This window comes from Brachyistius frenatus, unplaced genomic scaffold (assembly GCF_029030835.1).
Source record: "Brachyistius frenatus isolate BFR_SWC_R1_liver_20210118 unplaced genomic scaffold, ASM2903083v1 Contig_4, whole genome shotgun sequence".
NCBI lineage: Eukaryota > Metazoa > Chordata > Actinopteri > Embiotocidae > Brachyistius > Brachyistius frenatus.
The window spans coordinates 108,751-132,500 of record NW_027210603.1 but is presented as its reverse complement, the minus strand read 5'-3'; the positions used below and the strand labels follow the sequence as shown (position 1 = coordinate 132,500).

General features: G+C 40.5%; 2 protein-coding genes across 5 annotated transcripts; one reads left to right on the top strand and one right to left on the bottom strand.

The window, feature by feature from the left end:
• Positions 1–2,458: 2,458 nt before the first annotated feature.
• Positions 2,459–14,232, bottom strand: LOC138626054 (RNA-binding protein 5-like). 3 transcript variants are annotated; one of them, XM_069707461.1, is made up of 26 exons: positions 14,124–14,232; positions 13,761–13,782; positions 13,536–13,730; positions 13,287–13,455; positions 13,069–13,212; positions 11,537–11,606; positions 11,081–11,154; positions 10,296–10,379; positions 8,837–8,897; positions 8,664–8,729; positions 7,886–8,046; positions 7,714–7,811; positions 7,280–7,367; positions 6,709–6,777; positions 6,556–6,628; positions 6,381–6,472; positions 6,157–6,280; positions 5,587–5,678; positions 5,294–5,491; positions 5,060–5,209; positions 4,402–4,476; positions 4,135–4,314; positions 3,919–3,993; positions 3,725–3,825; positions 2,997–3,126; positions 2,459–2,850 (listed from the first exon to the last, which is right to left on the bottom strand). In XM_069707461.1, exons 3-26 carry the CDS (start codon positions 13,550–13,552, stop codon positions 2,725–2,727), a joined length of 2,517 nt encoding a protein of 838 aa, XP_069563562.1. In that variant the 5' UTR covers positions 13,553–13,730; positions 13,761–13,782; positions 14,124–14,232; the 3' UTR covers positions 2,459–2,724. The 3 variants fall into 3 exon arrangements, with proteins under 3 accessions (XP_069563562.1, XP_069563572.1, XP_069563581.1); XM_069707471.1 differs by lacking the exon at positions 14,124–14,232 and adding an exon at positions 13,956–14,104; XM_069707480.1 differs by having other exon boundaries at positions 4,402–4,473; positions 13,536–13,782.
• A 924-nt stretch (positions 14,233–15,156) lies between these two features.
• On the top strand, positions 15,157–23,670 carry emc3 (ER membrane protein complex subunit 3). Of its 2 annotated transcripts, none has more exons than XM_069707447.1 (9): positions 15,157–15,391; positions 20,456–20,627; positions 20,732–20,789; positions 20,941–21,034; positions 21,879–21,983; positions 22,151–22,232; positions 22,316–22,395; positions 22,569–22,651; positions 22,739–23,670. In XM_069707447.1, exons 2-9 carry the CDS (start codon positions 20,473–20,475, stop codon positions 22,865–22,867), a joined length of 786 nt encoding a protein of 261 aa, XP_069563548.1. In that variant the 5' UTR covers positions 15,157–15,391; positions 20,456–20,472; the 3' UTR covers positions 22,868–23,670. The 2 variants fall into 2 exon arrangements, with proteins under 2 accessions (XP_069563548.1, XP_069563540.1); XM_069707439.1 differs by having other exon boundaries at positions 15,158–15,373.
• Positions 23,671–23,750: the final 80 nt, after the last annotated feature.

The following is a 23,750-nucleotide window of genomic DNA, read 5'->3' as shown; positions in this document are numbered from 1 at the left end:
AATTTGGCAAAAAAACCATTTACTTGGTACCAACAATGAACTGATAAGATTTGGGTGTTTAAAGGTCAAAGGTCACTGTCACCTCACATTAACCTATGACTGTGAATGCAATTTTTCAGGAACGCCTTGGGGGGTAATTTACTCAAATCTGTCACAAATTTTCACTTTGGCTCAGCAATGAACGGTTTAGATTTGGAAGTCAAAGGTCAAGGTCACTATGACTTCAATATCTATGTGAGCTTGGACAGATATACGTGCAAAGTACAACCTGGATGGTGAACGGAGGCGTAAAACCTCTCGGCAGTAATTCTAGTTTGAGGATTAGAATAACTTTTAGATTCGAGTTAGTTTAAGGTTTATGTTTAATTTAATCAAGTTGTAGTTAAAGGTTCAGGTCAGTCTCCAGGGTGAGATTAAATGAATGTTATGTCCTCTGAAGGGACAGTAACAGGAGTGTGTGTGTGTGTGTGTGTGTGTGTGTGTGTGTGTGTGTGTGTGTGCGTGTACATCTCTACTAGGTGTTATCTTTCAATCCAGGTAAGTCTCTGATGCAGGAAGCCAAAAAAAAGTCTAATACGACAAAAACCTTGAATTTAAATTCCATTACAATTAATAAAAGATGAAGTCGCTTTAATTCTCGGTTAGAAGTTTTATCATTGAGTTACATGTGTTTTACTTATTAATACAACCACGACTCAACTTACTGCTTCCTCCTTTATCCTCATTGACTTGTTCATTTAATAAGATTAAACTTAAACCGTCAGATATCATTGTATGATTGTGTGATTATACATGAGAATGAATTATATCTGAGCTTTTATGATAAATATGACAGAAAACCTGAGTCTAACTGGGAGGAAGCCATTTTGTGGCTCTGCAGACTGTTTCAGAGGAAAAATGTAAAGACAAAGACAGTTCGACTTTGAGGTAAAAACCATTAGCTGGACCACGTGACCTGCTTTTAGAAAGAGATATATGACCTGCAGGAAGCTCTGACATGAATCTGAAGACTGGACTGGTTCTGCAACACAAAGGGCTGAAACTCATTTTCACACTCTGCATACATTCGGGACACGTGGTACGTACGCCACCCTCGTCCTCGTCCTCGTCCTCACACTATTCCACCCAGCACAAAATGTGACCACCAACTGTGTTATGCAAAACGGCTTAAAAACTGACAGATTCTGGTAAACTGAGCCAGAGCCTCTGAAATGGAGAAATAGAGGAGAAATGGAGGAGACATGGAGGATATCTAGAAGAGACCTAGAGGAGACCTGGAGGAGACATGGAGGAGACCTGGAGACCTGGAGGAGACCAGGAGGAGACTAGGAGGAAGTCCCCCCCCCCTTCCACCACACCACCCACCACTATGCCCCCAGCAGGATGCAGAGGACGACATCTACGTCACTGTGACAAACACAAAACTACAATCACAGCAAAAAATAGGGAGAAGATTTTAATGTCATTATTACATAAAAGGCCGTCACATGATCGGCATTAAAACATAAAACATCATTCATGGTGCTAAAGTTTTGGAAACAAAATATTTCCCAGGTAAATATTCTAATGTAAAGGATTTGTGTTTCAGGTTTTGTGATTTTAAAATGTTGAAAAATGACTGGGTGATGAAATTCCTTCCAGAAATGACACTGCCCCCTAGTGGTGAGAATAAGAATGAACGTTCACTTCCAACCATGGAAATATTGTGCAACAGAGCCATCTGCTTTACACATATATGACAGCAGATATTCACCTGCAAGAAAACAGAGAATAAAGCAAAATAGATCAAATAATTCTTAGTAAGTTTATAATTACAGAGAAAAAGAAGAGCTGCTCTTTTAGAGTCAACAGTTCTTCCACATTTAGTATTTGGGTATTTTTATACACAATGAAACTGTGCAGGAGTCAAACTGTGAGGATTGCACATATAATGGAAGCACAGTTCAAGCTCTGCAAGATCCCGTCAGTGAGTTTGCCTTTTATGTTGTGACAGCTCTTATAAAGCCCAGCTACAGCGAAGCATTACATCAAATCATGGCTTTACATGGATTTACAACACGCAGTTTAATACAAGCAGAGCTGATGCTGCAACTCTGACAGGAAGTTTAAAACAAAAAACAACTCGGCAAGAAACTGTCCGATTTTGGTGATTTTTTTCTATTTCTAATTCTTTCTCTTCCTGAAACTTATAACCTGCATGCATTGAATATTGAGTGTTTTTCTCTAAGTTGGTCAGACACATAAAAACTTTAGAGCACTTCTCAGCATCGAAAACATGTCCGATATCGTCCCAACTCAACATACTCTTTGTCCCACATTTGATTTGCTGGAATCTGGTCTCCGTTTATCCCGTTACATCTGCACCGCATTTGCACTCATAAGCTGTTTTTCTTTTCTTTTATTATTCTGAATAACTGGACATTTGTCTAAAAAGAGGAAAAAAAGGGGAAAAAGGCTGTGTGAGCACAAAGAGCAGATTTTATTCATCACATTGATTCTTTGGGATTCACGGCAACAAAACCTCAGCGGGTCGACGTCATTTCAGGCACCAACACTTTACAAAATATACACCGAAGACATATGATGACAAAATATGTAGCTATAAAAAGAAAAACCTACATCTTATATACACGGACAAGGTAAAGATTAAGAGTTTGTGCGGTTTCCTTGTCACAGTCGGATCGTTTGGCCACAGAATGAAAGATTTCCGTTCTTCTCTCCGTCTCACTCGATCTCAGTGAAGCGTGCGAACATGGCCTTACGAACAGCATCCTTGTAGGTGTCGGACGCCGACAGCTCGTACGAGCTTCCTTTAATGCCCAGGCCTGTGCCCTTAGTCCTTAACGAAGCCTGTGAGTGATCAGAGGAGACAGATTGGACACCGGTGGCCCTCAGGTAACACTGCTAATTGCAGAAAGAGCCCGCTGACGTGCAGAGAGCATCTGTCAGAGGAGGCGTGTCTTAAAGAAAAGGTGGCAAAGTGTCGGTGTGCTCACCGAGATGGGAGTGGTGATGCCCTGCTGGCGGCGGCCCAGACCTCGGCCCTCCTGCCAGCCCATCGCCTGCAGCATTTTGTTCCCGATGTTATCGCTGGTGAGGCCGTCTTTGGTGGGCTGCTCGTAGCTGCTGTGGACGGTGAAACAAAGGAGGAGTCAAAAAAATAAACCAAATCATTTAAAAAAAAGGATAAAAAGAAGGCGCCCATTTCTGGGAGCTCATTTAGATCCGCTGCTCAACACGAGGCCTGAAGGAGGCGTTCGCTGCTCCGAGACTCACAGCTGCTGAACTGAAGCCTGATTGTAGGAATTAAATGTGACAGACATTATTATATGTATAACAAAGCCTCTCACACATTTACTCTCACTTCATATAACATGTTATATAAACCCAGATACACCGTTTCATTAAGATTCAAACCAGCGGTGTCGTTTTTGCTCTCCAACTATTCAATAAGCAACTTTACATCTCCAATCTGACTCCGCTCATTATTTCTTGCACACTTTAATATGCATCAACCTTTAATAATGATGAAATGAGCATTAATGTTTGAATGTGGGCGTTAGATATGAGGCGGATGAACATCTATGGAGGGAACATTGCTTGTTTTCATAAATCTCTTTTGTGCACACGTACACTTTTATTCAGGATCCTACTCAATGTTTTATAAATAGAGGTCCCTGGACTGTCACAGACAGTTTGTAGAGATTAAGCTCCTCCCACTTACATTGTTGGAGCCAGCGCTTGATAGAATTTCTTCTTGGGCGCCGGAGGTTCGGGAACGCCGTACTTCTCCCTCCTCTCTGCTGCTCTGTCTCTGTACTTCAGCTGTTAAAATCACCAGGAAACTCTTTTTTCGATTTGTTCTCATTGGAAATAAAAAATTAAATAAACCCTGATAAAGAAAAATGAGCCAGATACCTCCGTCTCCTTCCTCTCCAGCTCCTCCAGCTCAGCCTCCGAGAGACGCGACCTGCTGTGGATTTCCAGGTTTTGCTAAAACAATTCAAAGCGATTTTAACGTCCAAATCATAAGAAAACTAAATAAATGTGTCATCTGTTTGTTTGTTTCTGTGAAGCGGTGAACAGATGGCGGAGCCCGGGATGCTCAGAGCTCCCTGCTGCTCTCCTCCTCACCTTGTGGAGGTCAGAGAGCTGCTGGTGACGCAGCAGAGCCTCTTTGGTGGGGAACTGACGCCGACACAGCAAACACACCATCTTCCTCCAGTCCGTCACTCTCGCCTCCTCGTCGGCCGCTCGGTCCGAGCCGCCCTCCTCCGGGTCGCTCTCCCCGTTGTAGGCGACCAACACATCCACCTGTGATATGAAAACAGATTCGTGGAACGTGTTCCGAGGTTTGTTTTTATTATCAGCTGTGAAGATGAAATGAAAGAGCAGACGAACCTTCGCTGGAGTCTCCTGCTCCGTGAACTTGAACTGTTCAGTGAAGAGAGGCAGCATCTCAAAACCTCCCGTCTGCTGAGAGAAAACAAACTGTCAATCAAATATCTGACATTACAACCGGCCGTCTCCTCCTCAGGTTCATGATGAACAAAACGCTAAGAGCCCTTCAGGCTGGTGAAGGTGTCACGGAAAGCGACGCACGATGGTACAGATGCCGATTTTTGTTTTGGTAAACAAATAAATTAAATTATGAAATTAAATTCACAACAGCACTACTTTCTAAAAATGCATTCTGCTTCCTTCTATAACTTAACTGTTATTAATGTGTTGTCTTTGCAATTTTATCTGTTTGTTTGCTTGTTTCTTTTTTATTGTTAAATTACATTTTCACAGGTTTTTATGTTCCTTTATGCTTTTTATGTGAATCACTTCATGATATTTTCTTTCTGTAAAAACTTTCAGCTGCATTTCTTGTATGAAACATGCTTTGCAAATAAAGTTATTATTAACAAAATCCAAATGTCAGTCAGAGTATTTTTCTAGACTGCATCAGCTGTTTCCTGTTTGTCATTACATCATCACAAAGAAATCCTCCTTGTTCTTGATGATGATGATGATAATAATAATAATAATAATAATAATAATAATAATACAGTACCTTCTTCTCGAAGAGGGAGAACCCTGCGTCTGCAGCTGCAGACTCTTTCCTGTCTTCCTCCTTGGAAGGTCCGAATCCCTGGAAACTGCTCTTAAAGCTTTCTTTTTGCTTGTTCAAGCTTTTGGCCCAGCGCTCCATGTCCTTTGCTATCTGCAATTTAACATATAAATAGATGTTATTTTGAATATAAAGTAAGAGCCATTAGCAGAGACCAGTTGTTGAAGCAGCATCTACCTGCTGAGCCGACTTGCTCTTGGGTTTCTTGTCTTTGGGCTCTTTCCCGCCTGCGGTGACGGCGGTGGAGGAAGCGGCCGCGGCGTTCGCGGCGGACGTTTGTTCCGAGTTGGCGTCGGTGTCGGACGGTGCCGGGATGTACGTCTGCTTCTCACCGTCCCAGTAGAGGTACCGCTGAGTCTCCGAGTTAAAGTAGTACTGTTGACGACGAGCACGGGAAAAGAAAATATAAAATACCGACAGAAATGCCGTGATTGTCAGTAAACGCGGAGTTCGGAGTGGAGTGTACATACTTGGCTGCCGGGGTCGTAGTAGAGGCCCGTCTGTGGGTCGTAGTAATAACCTGAAGACTCGTCGTACTGGTATGCGGATGTGTCGGGTACAGCTGCAAAAACAAAGAGGAGGAACATGGAAAACAAAACGCTTTATCTAACAGATTTACGCTGCGTTCAGAATCACACACTTCTTTTTACTTTTAGTTCGTACTGCAGCTCCTCTTACACAGTATGTACTGTTACATGTATGTATACGGTTGGGTCATACTACTGCGTCATAAGAAATACGCCTTGACCTTTGACCCTCTTGTTCATATCTGTCTCGATCCTTTGAAATAAAAAGAAAAAAGGATGCGATTTGAAACTTCTTCTTCTTCCTTTTGTGGGCGGAGCTTCAGCGCCACCACCTGCCAGAGTAGCATGCTGGCCTGCGGACTGCAGAATACGATGCAGGAGGACATCCTGGTACTTTTACCATCCCGTGTATCTGGACATAATACATCTTTTTCTGGCAAACTCAATAGTTTGTTAGACTTTGGATCTCCGCCTCCACATACAGAGGAGTAATTCTGTAGTTGTTGATCTCACCTGATGTGGTCGGAGCAGCACAGAGCGGCGTTGCAGCCGCGGAGGACGCCGGCGTTACCGGTGACGTGGTGCCAAACCCAGCAGCCTGTTGTGCTGCGACAACCGGCCTCACGAGCTGAGGAGTCTGAAACGAAGGGAAATCAAAAGAAACCATGATTAACTTTTGATTTCACTGGGAGTGATTAATTATAGATGAGGACAAGCCATGTTTACACGCTGCTCACCTGTACGGCCGGCTGGCTGATGATCAGAGGTGGGTAAACATGAGCGCCCTGAGACACGAGCACACCTGAGGCTGCTGGGATTCCTGGAGCAGCTGCACAGGCACAATAAATTCATAAATCTTAGCCCCCTTATAAAAATGACCCACAATATGTGAGTGATGACACCTCTTATTACCTCCGAGTAATCCATCTCCCCCGACAGGAGCCAGTCCTTCAGGCTGCTGCGGCCACACCGGATAACTCTGCCCCTGAATCACAAGTGATGAACGTCACGTCAGCCGTCGGACGTTACAGGTGAAGTCTCTGATCAATGATAAAGTGAGCTGACCTGCGTTTGCTGTGTGAAGCCGTCTGGAAGAGGAACGTACTCAGAAGAGGCAGCTGAACTCCGCTGTAACTACAAGGACAGAAACAGACCCAGTTCAAATATGACATTAACTGAATGACAAATATCAACAAAGGAAAACTAACAACCATTTTTCATCTGTAGTTCCTGAACCAGTCAGGAAATATTGGATTTGAATTTGACACTCAACCACAGACTACTTAATTAAAACAACGGGCAGAACTCAGAGAAGACATAATGACAGGCATTTTAAATCACAGCGGATGATTCGATTTAATAATTTAATATTCTTCTCAAATTCAGATTTTCTGCATTTTAAAATTATATTTATTTTGACAGATGCATTTGAATTGTAATCTTCAGATCATCTCTGGAGGGCTGGCTGGTAAACACAAGCTCTTCCTACACGTCACACACTCGGCAGCCAGATATCAAGTTCAACAAACAGCAACACAAATGACCAAAAAAAGCTTCTCTAAACTCTCACGTTTGTGTTCTTAATCTTATGTTACTTGTGTGCCTCAGTGATTAAAGATGAACTCCCGATAGATACCTGACTGGACGACCACTGAGCTGCAGCGATGGCGGTGCTGGCGGCAGACAGAGCGCTGGCTCTGATGCCCTCCGGCTGCGCTGCATCTCTGCAGAGGACACACGAGTATTAGAGCTAAACCTTCATTTTGAAGCCTGTAAAGGATCCGAACCACTCCCAAATACTTGACCTTCAGGGACATTCATTATAAATGAAGAATTTAAGGACAACTGGACCAGTTTCATTTCATTCTAGGAACATAAAAAGGAAGCAGCAAATTACACCATGTGGGTCTAAATGAGTCCTCACAAAGCTGAATCAAACATTGTGTGTGTGTGTGTGTGTGTGTGTGTGTGTGTGTGTGTGTGTGTGTGTGTGTGTGTGTGTGTGTGTGTGTGTGTGTGTGTGTGTGTGTGTGTGTGTGTGTGTGTGTGTGTGTGCGTGTGATGACTCACTTCCTGGCACTCTTGGCGTAATCCACTCCGATTGTTTTCCCGTCCAGTTTGAGTGGCGGCTGAAGACTCTGGAGGATCGTGAGCAGCTGAGACGCCTCCTGTCAAAGAGAGAAAGACGCACCGTCACACGCGTGTTCGACCACCACCGTGTGACCGCAGCACGGCGACATACCAGTGGAGACGAGAGCTGCACGAAGGCGAAGCCTCTGTTCTGTCCCGTCTGTTTGTCTTTGATGAGGCGGATGTTACTCGCCGACAGGTTGGCGTACGGCGCCAACATGCTCAAAATCCCATCGCCGGTAGAGAGGGAGGAAATGTTCCTCAGAATGATGGCTGTGAACAAAAAGATCAGCTGTTAATCATGCTGGCCTTCGCCAGAAAAGTTTATTTAATTCCCGTCTGCCTGTAGGTGGCGCTATCACTGTGGCAGAATATAATCATGCAGATGTCTGCAGACCGGCACTTTCATGAAACATGAAAAGTTTGGGGATGATCGGTGGCGTTAAGATTGCACAGACCCAATTTTAAATCGGTACGATGAAGTTTGTAGGAGTTCGTTAAGAGCATAACGTGTGACAAATCGCTAAAAATGGCCACTAAATTCAAGATGACAGACTTCCTGTTGAGTTGAGGCAATGGTGCCAACAAGGTTTTTTGTAGATCAAGATATGATACACATGTCCACCGAATTTTGTGCATGTAGGTGAAAGTAGCGGGGACTGCAGTTTAGGGGGCGCTAGCGAGTCATTTGGCCACACCCACATGCAAGCCCACTAAAATATGTCATTTTTCGCCATGACTGACGCCAAGTTTCATGACTTTGAGTATGTTAAAGCCGCCAAAAATGAAATTCTTTGTGGAGAATAACAGTAATTCTTTGCATAATAAATGCAAAATATATCCTCTGGAAGAACGTAGCATTTAAATATGTGGTAATAAAGCACACTCACTGTCTCCGCTGTATTCTGCTGGCGGCTGAGACTCAATATTCAGACCGTTGACTAGGAGAGATTCTGCTGCACTCAGCAGGAGCACAGAGACACACACAGGTTAGCGGACGCTGCAACAAACCGCCAACAAGCTGCAAGAGAAGCTGCAGATTCTAGAAATTTAAAAAACTCACCGACTTTTGTCGCTCCGCACCTGAAACACTTCAGCCTCTTACGGAAATTATACAAACCACACTGTGATAAAAAAAAACAAAAAAACAAAAAACGAACAGATGCAGAAGAAAACTGGGATCAATACTCAGTCTGATTTGTATGAAATAAAACACGTCACTTCATGTAATCATATGATGAAGGAGAGAAGATGGTGTTGAAGGCCTGAGGAGGGAAATGTCTTTTCTTCCCAGGTTATCTGCAGACCACGCAGGTGGTGACCTTCCTGATACAGACGAGTCGCCCAGATAAATAGGTGTCTCCTAGCAACTGGTTCAGGGATGATTCAGCAGTATTTTTTTTACAATGGGACCAATCAGATAGCAGAGTGCAAAACTGTCGACCAATCAGTGTTTTTAAATCCACCGTGACAGAAAGGAGAAAGTTTCCTCGACCGTGTGAATTCAGGACCGTCGACCGGCAGGTTTGTATTTTGTACTCTTCGTTATCCAAAAAAATAAAAGCTGTGACACGAGTTCCTGTTTGTTTTGGTTCCTACAAACTAGAAGCCAACCGATGTGGTTATCAAACACAAAGATGTGTAATGGTGAATGAATATTTTACATTTACTGAAAAATACCAAAATAGCATTAGTGTATTGAAAACAGTGAATTTCAATGAGAATGTAGTAACTATAACTGACTTAAATAAAAATGATTTAAAGTACCCTGAGCATCTTTTTCTGCATTACGTTTTGTAAATAAATAAAAGTTTTCATATCGGACAACATTTCCAGTGATTTTACATGTTCGGACTTGTACTTGTTTAGTGCTTGAATGTCAACAGGATTTTGTTTTCTTAAACTGCACCCTGCTGTTCTGCACTGACCAGAAATAATAATAATAATAATAATAATAATAACAATAATAATAATGAATAAATAATGATTTATTTTATCCAGAAATTAATGTTTTCCTGCCCGGTGTTTAACACACTAAATAAACACACTGATGGCTTCAATCCAGCAGCAGTATGATGAAACATGAATACTTTTTTTGCAGTGTTCATCCACAGCTGCAACTTCCTGACACGCCTTATTTTGAAAGTTCTTTCTGTCAGAGGTCCCTCCCTTCCTTCCTTCCTTCCTTCCTCCCTTCCTTCCTTCCTTCCTTCCTTCCTTCCTTCCTTCCTTCCTTCCTTCCTTCCTTCCTTCCTTCCTTCCTTCCTTCCTTCCTTCCTTCCTTCCTTCCTTCCTTCCTTCCTTCCCTCTACGTGGACATGATGGCGACTGCTCAGTGTGGAAAGTTACAGCATAATGTTAAAAGATATTTTAGCCTGCAGGCCACGTAGATTGAAAAGGTTTAATTTAGTTGGCTGAAATCACCCAGCTGATAAATCTGTTGGGATCTGCTACAAAACTAGAAGAGGATATTTGGTCAGCGTTACGAGAGACAGAAGAAAATATTTGGAAATCCCACTCACAGCGTTGCAAAGCCAGTTTTCAAACTTCTGCCTCCGGTTGCTGTAGTGCACGGCGACGTTTTTCCCCTGGATCACCAGCTTGTTCTGTGAAGTCAAAAAAAGCCACCAGTTACTTCACAGTCCGAGACATCGGAGGCACAGAGGCAGGCGAGATCCTGCCACTAACCCACCCAATGAGTGAGCAGCTGGAACGGGAGGAGAGTGGCTAGGTTTACACTCGCTGCTTAGGTGGAGTGTCTCGGGGAGTAACGGGGGAACAGGAGACAGAGAGGAGAAGTTCAGAGAGAGAGCTGCAGTTCTGAGTATGAGCTCTTAAAAAAATAAGAAAATGCTTCTCAGTGTTTGGGACCGGAGTGCTGCCAGCTCGTCCATGTCTCACTCCAGTCTTCGGAGGTTTAATGGAGATGAGAAACTATCCAAGTGACTGAGCTGGAGCAGGATGTGCTATGAAACTACTCTGTGAGCAGGAAGTACTTGTACTCTTCATATTTAGCTGAAGATGCTGAATGTTTTCTGCACAGGGTTAATATTCTCAAAACAAATCTTACAGTTGGTGCTGCAGTTCACATCTCACATCAAACTAAGCAGACTGATTTTGATTGAAAAACTTGCTCTATTAGAAAAAAATCATCAATCAAGTGTGTGACATCCAAACTATCTACCTCTGATATCACACTTCTGTAAGATCAAGTAAAACACAAACAGCTTCAGATTAGCATGGCATTGCTGAATTTGGGCTCTGATCTCCAAGAATATTTTCTAGGCTTGGTGATTGTTGATGCAACCTGATTGGACTCCATCCATCGGGTAGAATCTTGCAAGTGATAAAACTCCACGAAGGCGAAACCTCGGCTTATACCTAGAGACAGCATTCAAATATAGACGGGAGGCGTGTTAGTCAGAATGCTTTCGGTGCAACATTCAAACTTACAATGGGCTCTTACAGGCCAGTCAAAGTCAAACGGAGGTGGGGGGGGAGGGGGTGCTTACAATGTCAGGGGGAGAGGGGGAAGGGAGGTCAGAGTTTGTTTACCATAGCTTGTCATGTCTGTACATAAAATGGTAAAAATATGGCACATACAGTTACCTTCTTACCTGACCAGACTGTCTACGTGACACAAAGGATCCTCTGACAATTTAACATGAGGCCGTGTTTGGTTTTCAGGCAGAGCAACAAAAGGAGGTAAAAGTGGGTCGTGAGACAGTGAATGAGAGACGCTCGTCTGACCGGCGGCGCTCACCTGTCCTTTTCTTCATCAAGCGGACGTCCACCGGCTGCGGTCCCTGGAGCTGCTCCAGTCCTGCGCAAATCTGGGAAACAGAAGGCAGGTTATTAAAAACTTGCCCGAACACAGCTGCTGCTCTTTCTCGTCGTTTACCTGACATTTAATTTATCTTTTAAAACATTCCACTAACAGCTTCAATAACAAGCTCGGACCGTGTCAAACTTTACGCCATTTGTTCTTTCTTTTTTTTTTTTAAATGGTTTCACGCACTAATGCACCTTCGTACCATCACAGATGCTGGCTTTCGAGCTGTGCGCTGATAAAAAGCTGGATGGTCCCTCTCCTCTTTAGCACAGATGATGCTGCATCCACGGTTTCAAAAAAAGAATTAAAAATTTTGATTTGTCAGATCACAGGACAGTTTTCTCGGGCCCAGAAAAGACGGCGGTGTTTCTGGGTCGTGTTTATATACATGTTTGTTTTGGTAGAGTTTTAACCTGTATTTGTGGATGCAGCTATGAACTGTATTCACACTGATATGTATCAAACAGAAGTGTTCCTGAGCCCACGCAGTGATTTCCACGAGAGAATCTCATCTGTTTTTAATGCAGTGCTGCCTGAGGGCCCGAAGATCACCACCATCCAACCTTGGCTTCCAGCCTTGTCCCTCGTGTTCAGAGATTTCTCCAGATTCTCTGAATCTTTTAATGATATTATGAACCGTAGATGAACATTTTTCTAATTTGTTGCACTCTTTGCCCACGCAGCCTTTTACAGAACTTCCTCTAACTAGTTGCGAGATATTCCACCAGGTGTCTTTTTTTTTTTGTTACAGTCTTTTGTTGACCCCGTCCCAACGTTTTTGAAACATGCTGCTGCAATCAAATTCAAAATGAGCATATCTTTTTTTTACAAAACAATAAGAATTCCCAGTTTTAACATTTGATGTTTATTTTCAATTCAATACGTGTCTACATAATTTGCAAATCCCCGCATTGTTTTTATTTACATTTTACGCAGCTCCATCTTCCTTAATGAGAAAAAAAGGCAGTTTAGATGAATTTCACTGACAAACTTAATTTCCTCAACTTGCCCGAACAGACTCTCAGAACTTATGGTGACGCCGCTCTGAAGACAGCCAGGAGCGTTCGTCAGCTTCCACAATCAGCTGCTCGTTGGCGGATAAGCTGTCATGCCAGAATCACTATTTGCAGAATAAGTTGGCAAATGAAGCAGATCAATGAAGAAGCTGGCTTTGATTTTAAAGTCCCTCTCCTTGCATTGATTAAACACATTTCTGTTCATCAAAATGACATATTTAGAATTGTCTTCCCCCCCAAAAAAAATCCTTTAACTAACTCGAGATCTTAGCCATGATGTTAACTACTAATTGTGCTCATGACACATCTTCCTGCACATTAAAAAAAAACACACCAGATGGACGAGTTATCAAGACTGAGGACTTGAACTTTGTTTTTAAAAGACGGTCGCTCTGCCAATCCAACAACCTCTGGTGTGATTTGGTGGAGTGAGAACTGTGATCTTACGTCATCCTCTGTGACGTGGAGAGAGAGACCTCTCAGCATGATGGTCTTGCTCTCCTCCTCCTGGTCCATCTTGAAGTCCTGGTCCGGATAGTCCCCGTCGTACTCATCGTCAGATCTGTCGCTGTTGCGTCGTTTTCGGCCCCTCTGAGACAAACAGTGACCGGATTTAGAGCCGAGAGAGAATATATTCTCCTGCAAAGGGATTCCTGTTCACTCACCTCCGGACTGTCTCGGTCTCCGCGCTCATCAAAGCGCTCCCCGTGTCGATCATCGACCCAGCGTCCATCATAATCCCTCTCCATGTCTCTGCTTCGTCTTTCGTACCACTCCGGGTCATCTCTCCGGCCATCCGAGCCGTACCTCCCGCTGCGTTCACCGCGGCTGGGCCTGGAGGAGAACCCACCCTGACAATAAACACCAACACACAGGATATGTGCCTCTACGTCACACTGCTGCGTGAAGCTCACCTCCGGTCAGTTCCCATGGTTCAGTGCAGGCGCGCCTGGAGAAGCCTGGAGGAGCCTGGAGGAGCCTGGAGAAGTCTGGAGGAGCCTGGAGAAGCCTGGAGACGTCTGGAGAAGTCTGGAGAAGTCTGGAGGAGCCTGAAGGAGCCTGGAGAAGTCTGGAGGAGCCTGAAGGAGCCTGGAGAAGTCTGGAGGAGCCTGGAGAAGTCTGGAGGAGCCTGAAGGAGCCTGGAGGAGCCTGGAGGAGCCTCTGGGGAACATGAAAACAGCCTTTACAAGAATCTTCTGTGAATTATAACACGGGGTGGATTGAGCTCACGGATGGACGTTAGCAGGCCAGATTTAACACGACTGACAGAAAACCTAATACACGTCAGACCAGACAGACGTTAGCCACCGGCTGAGAAAACTGCTCTAACTGACCTTGTAAAGTTCAGATCATCGTTTTTTAGTCCTGTTTTCACAAGCGGCCCGCTGCTAACAGTTAGCAGGGAGGCTAATCGCCGTTAAGATAGCGTTACGTTGAACACATCCGCCTGAATTAAACCACAAAGAAGACACAACAATCCCGATTTCAACAGTGTTGCATACCGGTTTAAATTAAACAGCTTTCTAGATATGATGACGGCCTTTTGATAGCAGAGGTTTTCTAGAAGTTTTCCCTGATCTGCATCAGCAGAGGAGGCTTCTGCTTTTCTTCTTCTTCTTTTTTTACATTGACAAACAGGACACGTGCTCATTACCGCCACCTACTGGTCAGCGTCATTTACAACCGGCGGATTCGATAGGCTCGTTTGAGATGAACTGTAGTTTTTTACAGTTATCACGTCCCATTAACCAGAGGTTTTTATTAATTCAATTAGTCCAAAGTTTATATACAACAGACTAAACTGGGATATATTGTGAGCAGTTTATTGATCAATAATCTGAATGTATTGATCCTCCCTGACTGATGAACAAAATGTATTATGTTAAAAGAATAAACCTTCAGAATGACACATAAAACCTGAATCTCTCCTTCTTCTTTTTTAAAGAACTTTATTGAACAAGATATAAATTTACAAACAATGTAGACAAATACTCATTATTTCCTACAGGATGGCAGCAATGTGGGAATAATAGGACAGCAGAATAACAAATAACAAAAGCAAAAATAAAATAAATAAATATAGATGGATTTGAATACAAAAATTCATTTTATGCAAAAATATCAGGAGAAAAAGACCCATACATAAAAACAGAATATTACTGCTCTTCAAGAATGACCTCATACAGTTGGACAGTTTTGTTACTTCTCTTAGTATACTAATATGATATAATATAAAGTATGAATCAAAACTTTTAGTTTAATCAAAACTTGCCATTGAGAATTAAGATGAACTCAAAATTATATTATTTTCGTGTTCAAAATATGTGATGACATTTTTTACATTCAATTTTAATATTTACATTTATTTTACAAATTATATAATCTTCCATTCTCGACCAGAAAAGAACAGAATGTGTAAAATGGTAAAATAAATGTATTAATGAATCTCTCCTTTTTAACAAAAAACTAAAGTTTCTTTAAAACGTCATGTTGTCGTGGCAACACCTGAACCAATCAGCGGGGAGCCAGGCGGTTTCCCGTCATGCTTTGAGGAGGAGAGCGAGCATCGTCCGCCGGGCTCGTCTCGAGCGGAGTGACTCAGCCGATGGATGCGACCTGTTAAACGGTTGTTTTAAGTGTCCTAACTACGTCCTAACTACGTCCTAACTACCTCACAGCAGCGCGTGAGTCGCAGCTGGAGAATAAACGACCAAGAGCTCGCGCCACGGTGACCCCGGACATCAGGAGGAAGGTAGCCAGCTGGCTAGCGGTAACATTAGCTCACGAGCGTCCGCTCTCAACCCTCGTGGCAGTTTAACACTGAAACAGTGAAGCTTTAAAACCAGTTTAACACTGAAACAGTGAAGCTTTAAAACCAGTTTCCACATCAGACATCGGAGCTGAAGTCGTGTTGTTCAGACTGAGCTCATCAGGCTGATGCATGTTAACGGCGCTGGAGCTAGCCAGCTAGCTAGCTAGCTGGAGGGAGTGACAGCCGTCAGTCTGATTTATTTTCCTGTTAGAAGAAGCACATCTCACATTGTTCAACATTTTATCTCTGATTTATTTTCCTGTTAGAAGAAGCACATCTCACATTGTTCAACATTTTATCTCTGATTTATTTTCCTGTTAGAAGAAGCACATCTCACATTGTTCAACATTTTATCTCTGATTTATTTTCCTGTTAGAAGAAGCACATCTCACATTGTTCAACATTTTATCTGATTTATTGACCTGTTAGAAGAAGCACATCTCACATTGTTCAACATTTTATCTCTGATTTATTTTATCTCTGATTTATTTTCCTGTTAGAAGAAGCACATCTCACATTGTTCAACATTTTATCTCTGATTTATTTTCCTGTTAGAAGAAGCACATCTCACATTGTTCAACATTTTATCTGATTTATTTTCCTGTTAGAAGAAGCACATCTCACATTGTTCAACATTTTATCTCTGATTTATTTTCCTGTTAGAAGAAGCACATCTCACATTGTTCAACATTTTATCTCTGATTTATTTTCCTGTTAGAAGAAGCACATCTCACATTGTTCAACATTTTATCTCTGATTTATTTTCCTGTTAGAAGAAGCACATCTCACATTGTTCAACATTTTATCTCTGATTTATTTTCCTGTTAGAAGAAGCACATCTCACATTGTTCAACATTTTATCTCTGATTTATTTTCCTGTTAGAAGAAGCACATCTCACATTGTTCAACATTTTATCTGATTTATTTTCCTGTTAGAAGAAGCACACCTCACATTGTTCAACATTTTATCTCTGATTTATTTTCCTGTTAGAAGAAGCACATCTCACATTGTTCAACATTTTATCTGATTTATTTTCCTGTTAGAAGAAGCACATCTCACATTGTTCAACATTTTATCTGATTTATTTTCCTGTTAGAAGAAGCACATCTCACATTGTTCAACATTTTATCTGATTTATTGACCTGTTAGAAGAACATCTCACATTGTTCAAGATTTATTTTCACATCTCACATTGTTCAACATTTTATCTGATTTATTTTCCTGTTAGAAGAAGCACATCTCACATTGTTCAACATTTTATCTCTGATTTATTTTCCTGTTAGAAGAAGCACATCTCACATTGTTCAACATTTTATCTGATTTATTTTCCTGTTAGAAGAAGCACATCTCACATTGTTCAACATTTTATCTCTGATTTATTTTCCTGTTAGAAGAAGCACATCTCACATTGTTCAACATTTTATCTTTATTTTCCTGTTAGATTTATTGTTCCCTGTTAGAAGAAGCACATCTCACATTGTTCAACATTTTATCTCTGATTTATTTTCCTGTTAGAAGAAGCACATCTCACATTGTTCAACATTTTATCTGATTTATTTTCCTGTTAGAAGAAGCACATCTCACATTGTTCAACATTTTATCTGATTTATTTTCCTGTTAGAAGAAGCACATCTCACATTGTTCAACATTTTATCTGATTTATTTTCCTGTTAGAAGAAGCACATCTCACATTGTTCAACATTTTATCTGATTTATTTTCCTGTTAGAAGAAGCACATCTCACATTGTTCAACATTTTATCTGATTTATTTTCCTGTTAGAAGAAGCACATCTCACATTGTTCAACATTTTATCTGATTTATTTTCCTGTTAGAAGAAGCACATCTCACATTGTTCAACATTTTATCTGATTTATTTTCCTGTTAGAAGAAGCACATCTCACATTGTTCAACATTTTATCTGATTTATTTTCCTGTTAGAAGAAGCACATCTCACATTGTTCAACATTTTATCTCTGATTTATTTTCCTGTTAGAAGAAGCACATCTCACATTGTTCAACATTTTATCTGATTTATTTTCCTGTTAGAAGAAGCACATCTCACATTGTTCAACATTTTATCTCTGATTTATTTTCCTGTTAGAAGAAGCACATCTCACATTGTTCAACATTTTATCTGATTTATTTTCCTGTTAGAAGAAGCACATCTCACATTGTTCAACATTTTATCTGATTTATTTTCCTGTTAGAAGAAGCACATCTCACATTGTTCAACATTTTATCTCTGATTTATTTTCCTGTTAGAAGAAGCACATCTCACATTGTTCAACATTTTATCTGATTTATTTTCCTGTTAGAAGAAGCACATCTCACATTGTTCAACATTTTATCTGATTTTATTTTCCTGTTAGAAGAAGCACATCTCACATTGTTCAACATTTTATCTGATTTATTTTCCTGTTAGAAGAAGCACATCTCACATTGTTCAACATTTTATCTGATTTATTTTCCTGTTAGAAGAAGCACATCTCACATTGTTCAACATTTTATCTCTGATTTATTTTCCTGTTAGAAGAAGCACATCTCACATTGTTCAACATTTTTCAACATTTTATCTTGTTCAACATTTTATCTGATTTATTTTCCTGTTAGAAGAAGCACATCTCACATTGTTCAACATTTTATCTCTGATTTATTGTTAGAAGAAGCACATTTTTATCTGATTTATTTTCCTGTTAGAAGAAGCACATCTCACATTGTTCAACATTTTATCTCTGATTTATTTTCCTGTTAGAAGAAGCACATCTCACATTGTTCAACATTTTATCTGATTTATTTTCCTGTTAGAAGAAGCACATCTCACATTGTTCAACATTTTATCTCTGATTTATTTTCCTGTTAGAAGAAGCACATCTCACATTGTTCAACATTTTATCTCTGATTTATTTTCCTGTTAGAAGAAGCACATCTCACATTGTTCAACATTTTATCTGATTTATTTTCCTGTTAGAAGAAGCACATCTCACATTGTTCAACATTTTATCTGATTTATTTTCCTGTTAGAAGAAGCACATCTCACATTGTTCAACATTTTATCTGATTTATTTTCCTGTTAGAAGAAGCACATCTCACATTGTTCAACATTTTATCTGATTTATTTTCCTGTTAGAAGAAGCACATCTCACATTGTTCAACATTTTATCTGATTTATTTTCCTGTTAGAAGAAGCACATCTCACATTGTTCAACATTTTATCTGATTTATTTTCCTGTTAGAAGAAGCACATCTCACATTGTTCAACATTTTATCTGATTTATTTTCCTGTTAGAAGAAGCACATCTCACATTGTTCAACATTTTATCTCTGATTTATTTTCCTGTTAGAAGAAGCACATCTCACATTGTTCAACATTTTATCTGATTTATTTTCCTGTTAGAAGAAGCACATCTCACATTGTTCAACATTTTATCTGATTTATTTTCCTGTTAGAAGAAGCACATCTCACATTGTTCAACATTTTATCTCTGATTTATTTTCCTGTTAGAAGAAGCACATCTCACATTGTTCAACATTTTATCTGATTTATTTTCCTGTTAGAAGAAGCACATCTCACATTGTTCAACATTTTATCTCTGATTTATTTTCCTGTTAGAAGAAGCACATCTCACATTGTTCAACATTTTATCTCTGATTTATTTTCCTGTTAGAAGAAGCACATCTCACATTGTTCAACATTTTATCTCTGATTTATTTTCCTGTTAGAAGAAGCACATCTCACATTGTTCAACATTTTATCTGATTTATTTTCCTGTTAGAAGAAGCACATCTCACATTGTTCAACATTTTATCTCTGATTTATTTTCCTGTTAGAAGAAGCACATCTCACATTGTTCAACATTTTATCTCTGATTTATTTTCCTGTTAGAAGAAGCACATCTCACATTGTTCAACATTTTATCTGATTTATTTTCCTGTTAGAAGAAGCACATCTCACATTGTTCAACATTTTATCTCTGATTTATTTTCCTGTTAGAAGAAGCACATCTCACATTGTTCAACATTTTATCTGATTTATTTTCCTGTTAGAAGAAGCACATCTCACATTGTTCAACATTTTATCTCACATCTCACATTGTTCATTTATTTTCCTGTTAGAAGAAGCACATCTCACATTGTTCAACATTTTATCTGATTTATTTTCCTGTTAGAAGAAGCACATCTCACATTGTTCAACATTTTATCTGATTTATTTTCCTGTTAGAAGAAGCACATCTCACATTGTTCAACATTTTATCTCTGATTTATTTTCCTGTTAGAAGAAGCACATCTCACATTGTTCAACATTTTATCTGATTTATTTTCCTGTTAGAAGAAGCACATCTCACATTGTTCAACATTTTATCTCTGATTTATTTTCCTGTTAGAAGAAGCACATCTCACATTGTTCAACATTTTATCTGATTTATTTTCCTGTTAGAAGAAGCACATCTCACATTGTTCAACATTTTATCTGATTTATTTTCCTGTTAGAAGAAGCACATCTCACATTGTTCAACATTTTATCAGATTTATTTTCCTGTTAGAAGAAGCACATCTCACATTGTTCAACATTTTATCAGATTTATTTTCCTGTTAGAAGAAGCACATCTCACATTGTTCAACATTTTATCTCTGATTTATTTTCCTGTTAGAAGAAGCACATCTCACATTGTTCAACATTTTATCAGATTTATTTTCCTGTTAGAAGAAGCACATCTCACATTGTTCAACATTTTATCAGATTTATTTTCCTGTTAGAAGAAGCACATCTCACATTGTTCAACATTTTATCAGATTTATTTTCCTGTTAGAAGAAGCACACCTCACATTGTTCAACATTTTATCTCTGATTTATTTTCCTGTTAGAAGAAGCACATCTCACATTGTTCAACATTTTATCAGATTTATTTTCCTGTTAGAAGAAGCACATCTCACATTGGTCAACATTTTAGTTTCAGTGTTTTTGGATGAAGGTGTGCTGAACCTGCAGAAAGCTTTGCTCACTTGTCTGTTGCCTCTGCAGGTTGGTCTCCCGACAGGATGGCGGAGCCGGAGCTGCTGCTGGACTCCAACATCCGGCTGTGGGTGGTGCTGCCCATCGTCTTCATCACCTTCCTGGTGGGGGTGATCAGGCACTACGTCTCCATCCTGCTCCAGAGCGACAAGAAGTTGACGTTGGAGCAAGTTTCCGACAGGTACGTGATCTCTACTTTTAAACTGTAATGATAATACTAATAATAAAAACCTTCAGTGGATATGAATATTAATGTAAATGTGACGTTCTGTGTCCCAAATCCAGCCAGGTTCTCATCCGGAGCAGAATTCTCAGAGAAAATGGAAAATACATTCCCAAACAGGTTTTTTTTAATTTTTAATTATTTATTTAAACTGTTTCATACTTATTCTTAAAAAAAACAAACACTCAACACAAAGCCACTGGTCATTACATGTATGTGTCGTGACTGTAGCGTGTACGAGCGCTTTAACGCACGTCTGTTCGTGTTTCAGTCCTTCTTGATGAGGAAGTTCTACTTCAACAATCAGGAAGATGGATTTTTTAAGAAGACCAAAAGAAAGGTTGTTCCACCTTCTCCGATGACAGGTAAACCTTTTGAGTGAAACCCCAGGATGTGATGATCAGTCATCGCTGGTTTAATCCACACCAACCAAAGAAGCTCATTTTGAATTAAAATGTCACTTTGCCACTTTTTATGTGGACATTCGTCAGTGTTGATGGTAAACGTGGTCAATTCAAGGCATAAATTCCTCAATAATACTCCATCAAAACAAAACTATCAGCCGCTATCTGTTTCCAACAGGATGGTGATACTCAGCAGCGTTAGCCACGTTGTTTGTGTTTATCATGGCAGCTAACGTTACAAGACATGACCGGTACTTGTAGCTTCCTGGGGAATAACATTTTTATTTCCTTATTTTTGTTGAGTGGGTGCAACAAGGGGACAAACGTGGGTTTGGGTTGAGAGGCTCGGGCACAATGCATCCCGGTGTCATGTCGGCACGACCAGCTGGAAAACTCAGAAGACGGAGCTTTCTCGGCCGAGTGATAATTTATCGCTTCAATTTAAGTCATCAAACATCAACACATCCACATAAATACTCTTCTCATGAGTAGACGCTGCCTTTTGGCCGACTCAAACCCAAAATTCATCCAGTAGTTGGAGTTTCTTCTTCTCATATCACGTTGTTAAAATGTTGTCCTTATAAAGCTAAGAGATCTCGTTATGAAACTAATCTGTAAGAATCCACAGACATGATGTCAGGATATATGTGACGGACCGGGTTCCCCATCACGAGTGAAGCAGTAGTTCTGCACGTCCAGATATTTTCTCCTTTGGTGCTTCAGTTGTTGGTCTGTTATTTGGTGTTAACTGACGTTGTCCGTGTCATTACTGAGCCGGTGTGCGTCTCACCGCGTGTTTCCACAGATCCGAGCATGCTGACAGACATGATGAAAGGCAACGTCACCAACGTGCTTCCCATGATCCTCATCGGCGGCTGGATCAACTGGACCTTTTCAGGATTCGTAACGAGTAAGGATCTCGTACACACACACACACACACACACACACACACACACACACACACACACACACACACACACACACACACACACGTTGCCACTCATCTTTTTTTTTTTTTCATGTAAATTTGTACATTAGTACTTTTGACTGATTGTCTTGTGCTCTGCTTCCCACAGCGAAGGTGCCCTTCCCGCTCACGCTGCGCTTCAAGCCCATGCTGCAGCAGGGAATAGAGCTGCTCTCATTGGACGCTTCCTGGTAAACAAATTAAACGAGAGCCGCGGACGACATAAACCGTGTTAGTCATTGTATTAATGTCTGTTTGTGCGTTTGTAATCCAGGGTGAGCTCGGCATCGTGGTATTTCCTGAACGTGTTTGGACTTCGTAGCATGTACTCATTAATTCTCGGCCAAGATAACGGTGAGTTTAGGTCATTTTGAGTGTTGTGTTGTGAGATAGTAAAGTTTAATGACCGTTTTTTTCCACAATTTGAATGTTATGCGAGTCGGCTGTGTGCTCTGAGTTAAATTATGAGGTGAAAGATCGTATTGTTTTTTTACACTGATTGTGATGTGACGTGACCCCCCCCACAGGTGCAGATCAGTCGAGGATCATGCAGGAGCAGATGAGTGGTGCTGCCATGGCCATGCCTGCAGATACAAACAAGGCCTTCAAAGTATGTACTGCGGGGTCAGCATAAGTAGCAACTGAAGGGGGATTTGGTGTTTTTGTTTGTTTTTAAATGTTTGTCCTTGATTTTTAGGCTGAGTGGGAAGCACTGGAATTGACTGACCACCAGTGGGCGCTGGAGAGTGTAGAGGAGGATCTGATGAGCAGGGAGCTGGACCTCGATGGCATGTTTAACAAGGAGCTGCCTAGTGGAATCTTCTGATGACGTCAGCACTTCCGCTTGGAGCCTCCGGTTTAAAACAAACAAAAGAATCGTTGCAGGGATTTGTTTCTGTGTAAAATCACAGAGGTGCGACGGATCCCTTCATATGATATGCAAAGTTTACAACTTGTGGTCATTCTTCATTTCACATGAATTTATATTCTCCTTCCGGTCCATAAAATATCTGAGAGGACTTAAAGATACACTGGTTTTGCTGCTGTCTCCTGCATATTAGAAACCATTGCTTTGTTATTTCATATTTGAGACAAAAAGCTATCTGGGAGAAATTAAGTGATTTATTTTCCCACTGAAATGCATTATTATTATTATTATTATTAGCTTGCAACTGTATGCCATGATATTGCCTTTAGGTAATAGAATCTGTACTACCGAGTGCTTCTTTTTTTCTTCTGTCATTTCACAGGTAGAGTAGCTGGCACCATTTTCATATGTATATGTTTAAACAATAGGACATAAAACCATGTGAATGATTTTAATTTAATTATACTTTAACAATCTTTAATCTCTCTTGTGTTAGATCATAGATAAGATGTTCTATGTGAGCTGCCTGGAGGAGGAAGCAGGTCTAGAAAGTTTTAATTGAAATGTTGTGTTTTTGAATTGTGTAGGCGGTTTATTTTGTAATGTAACTCCCTTGTGTTTTGTACAGTATAAAGTCTGATTTGATTTTAAAAACTGTTTTTTATTGGTTGCTGGGCACATCATCACATTTACAAGTCATTTGACTAATATATTTTAGTGACTTGGATGGCGAGCCTCCATACAATAAATTTTCAAAAGTGGGGTGTTTCTGCTTTTATAATTAATCAGTCATCAATATAAACACAAAGACGGCAATATGTCCTCAGTTTTAGATAATCAT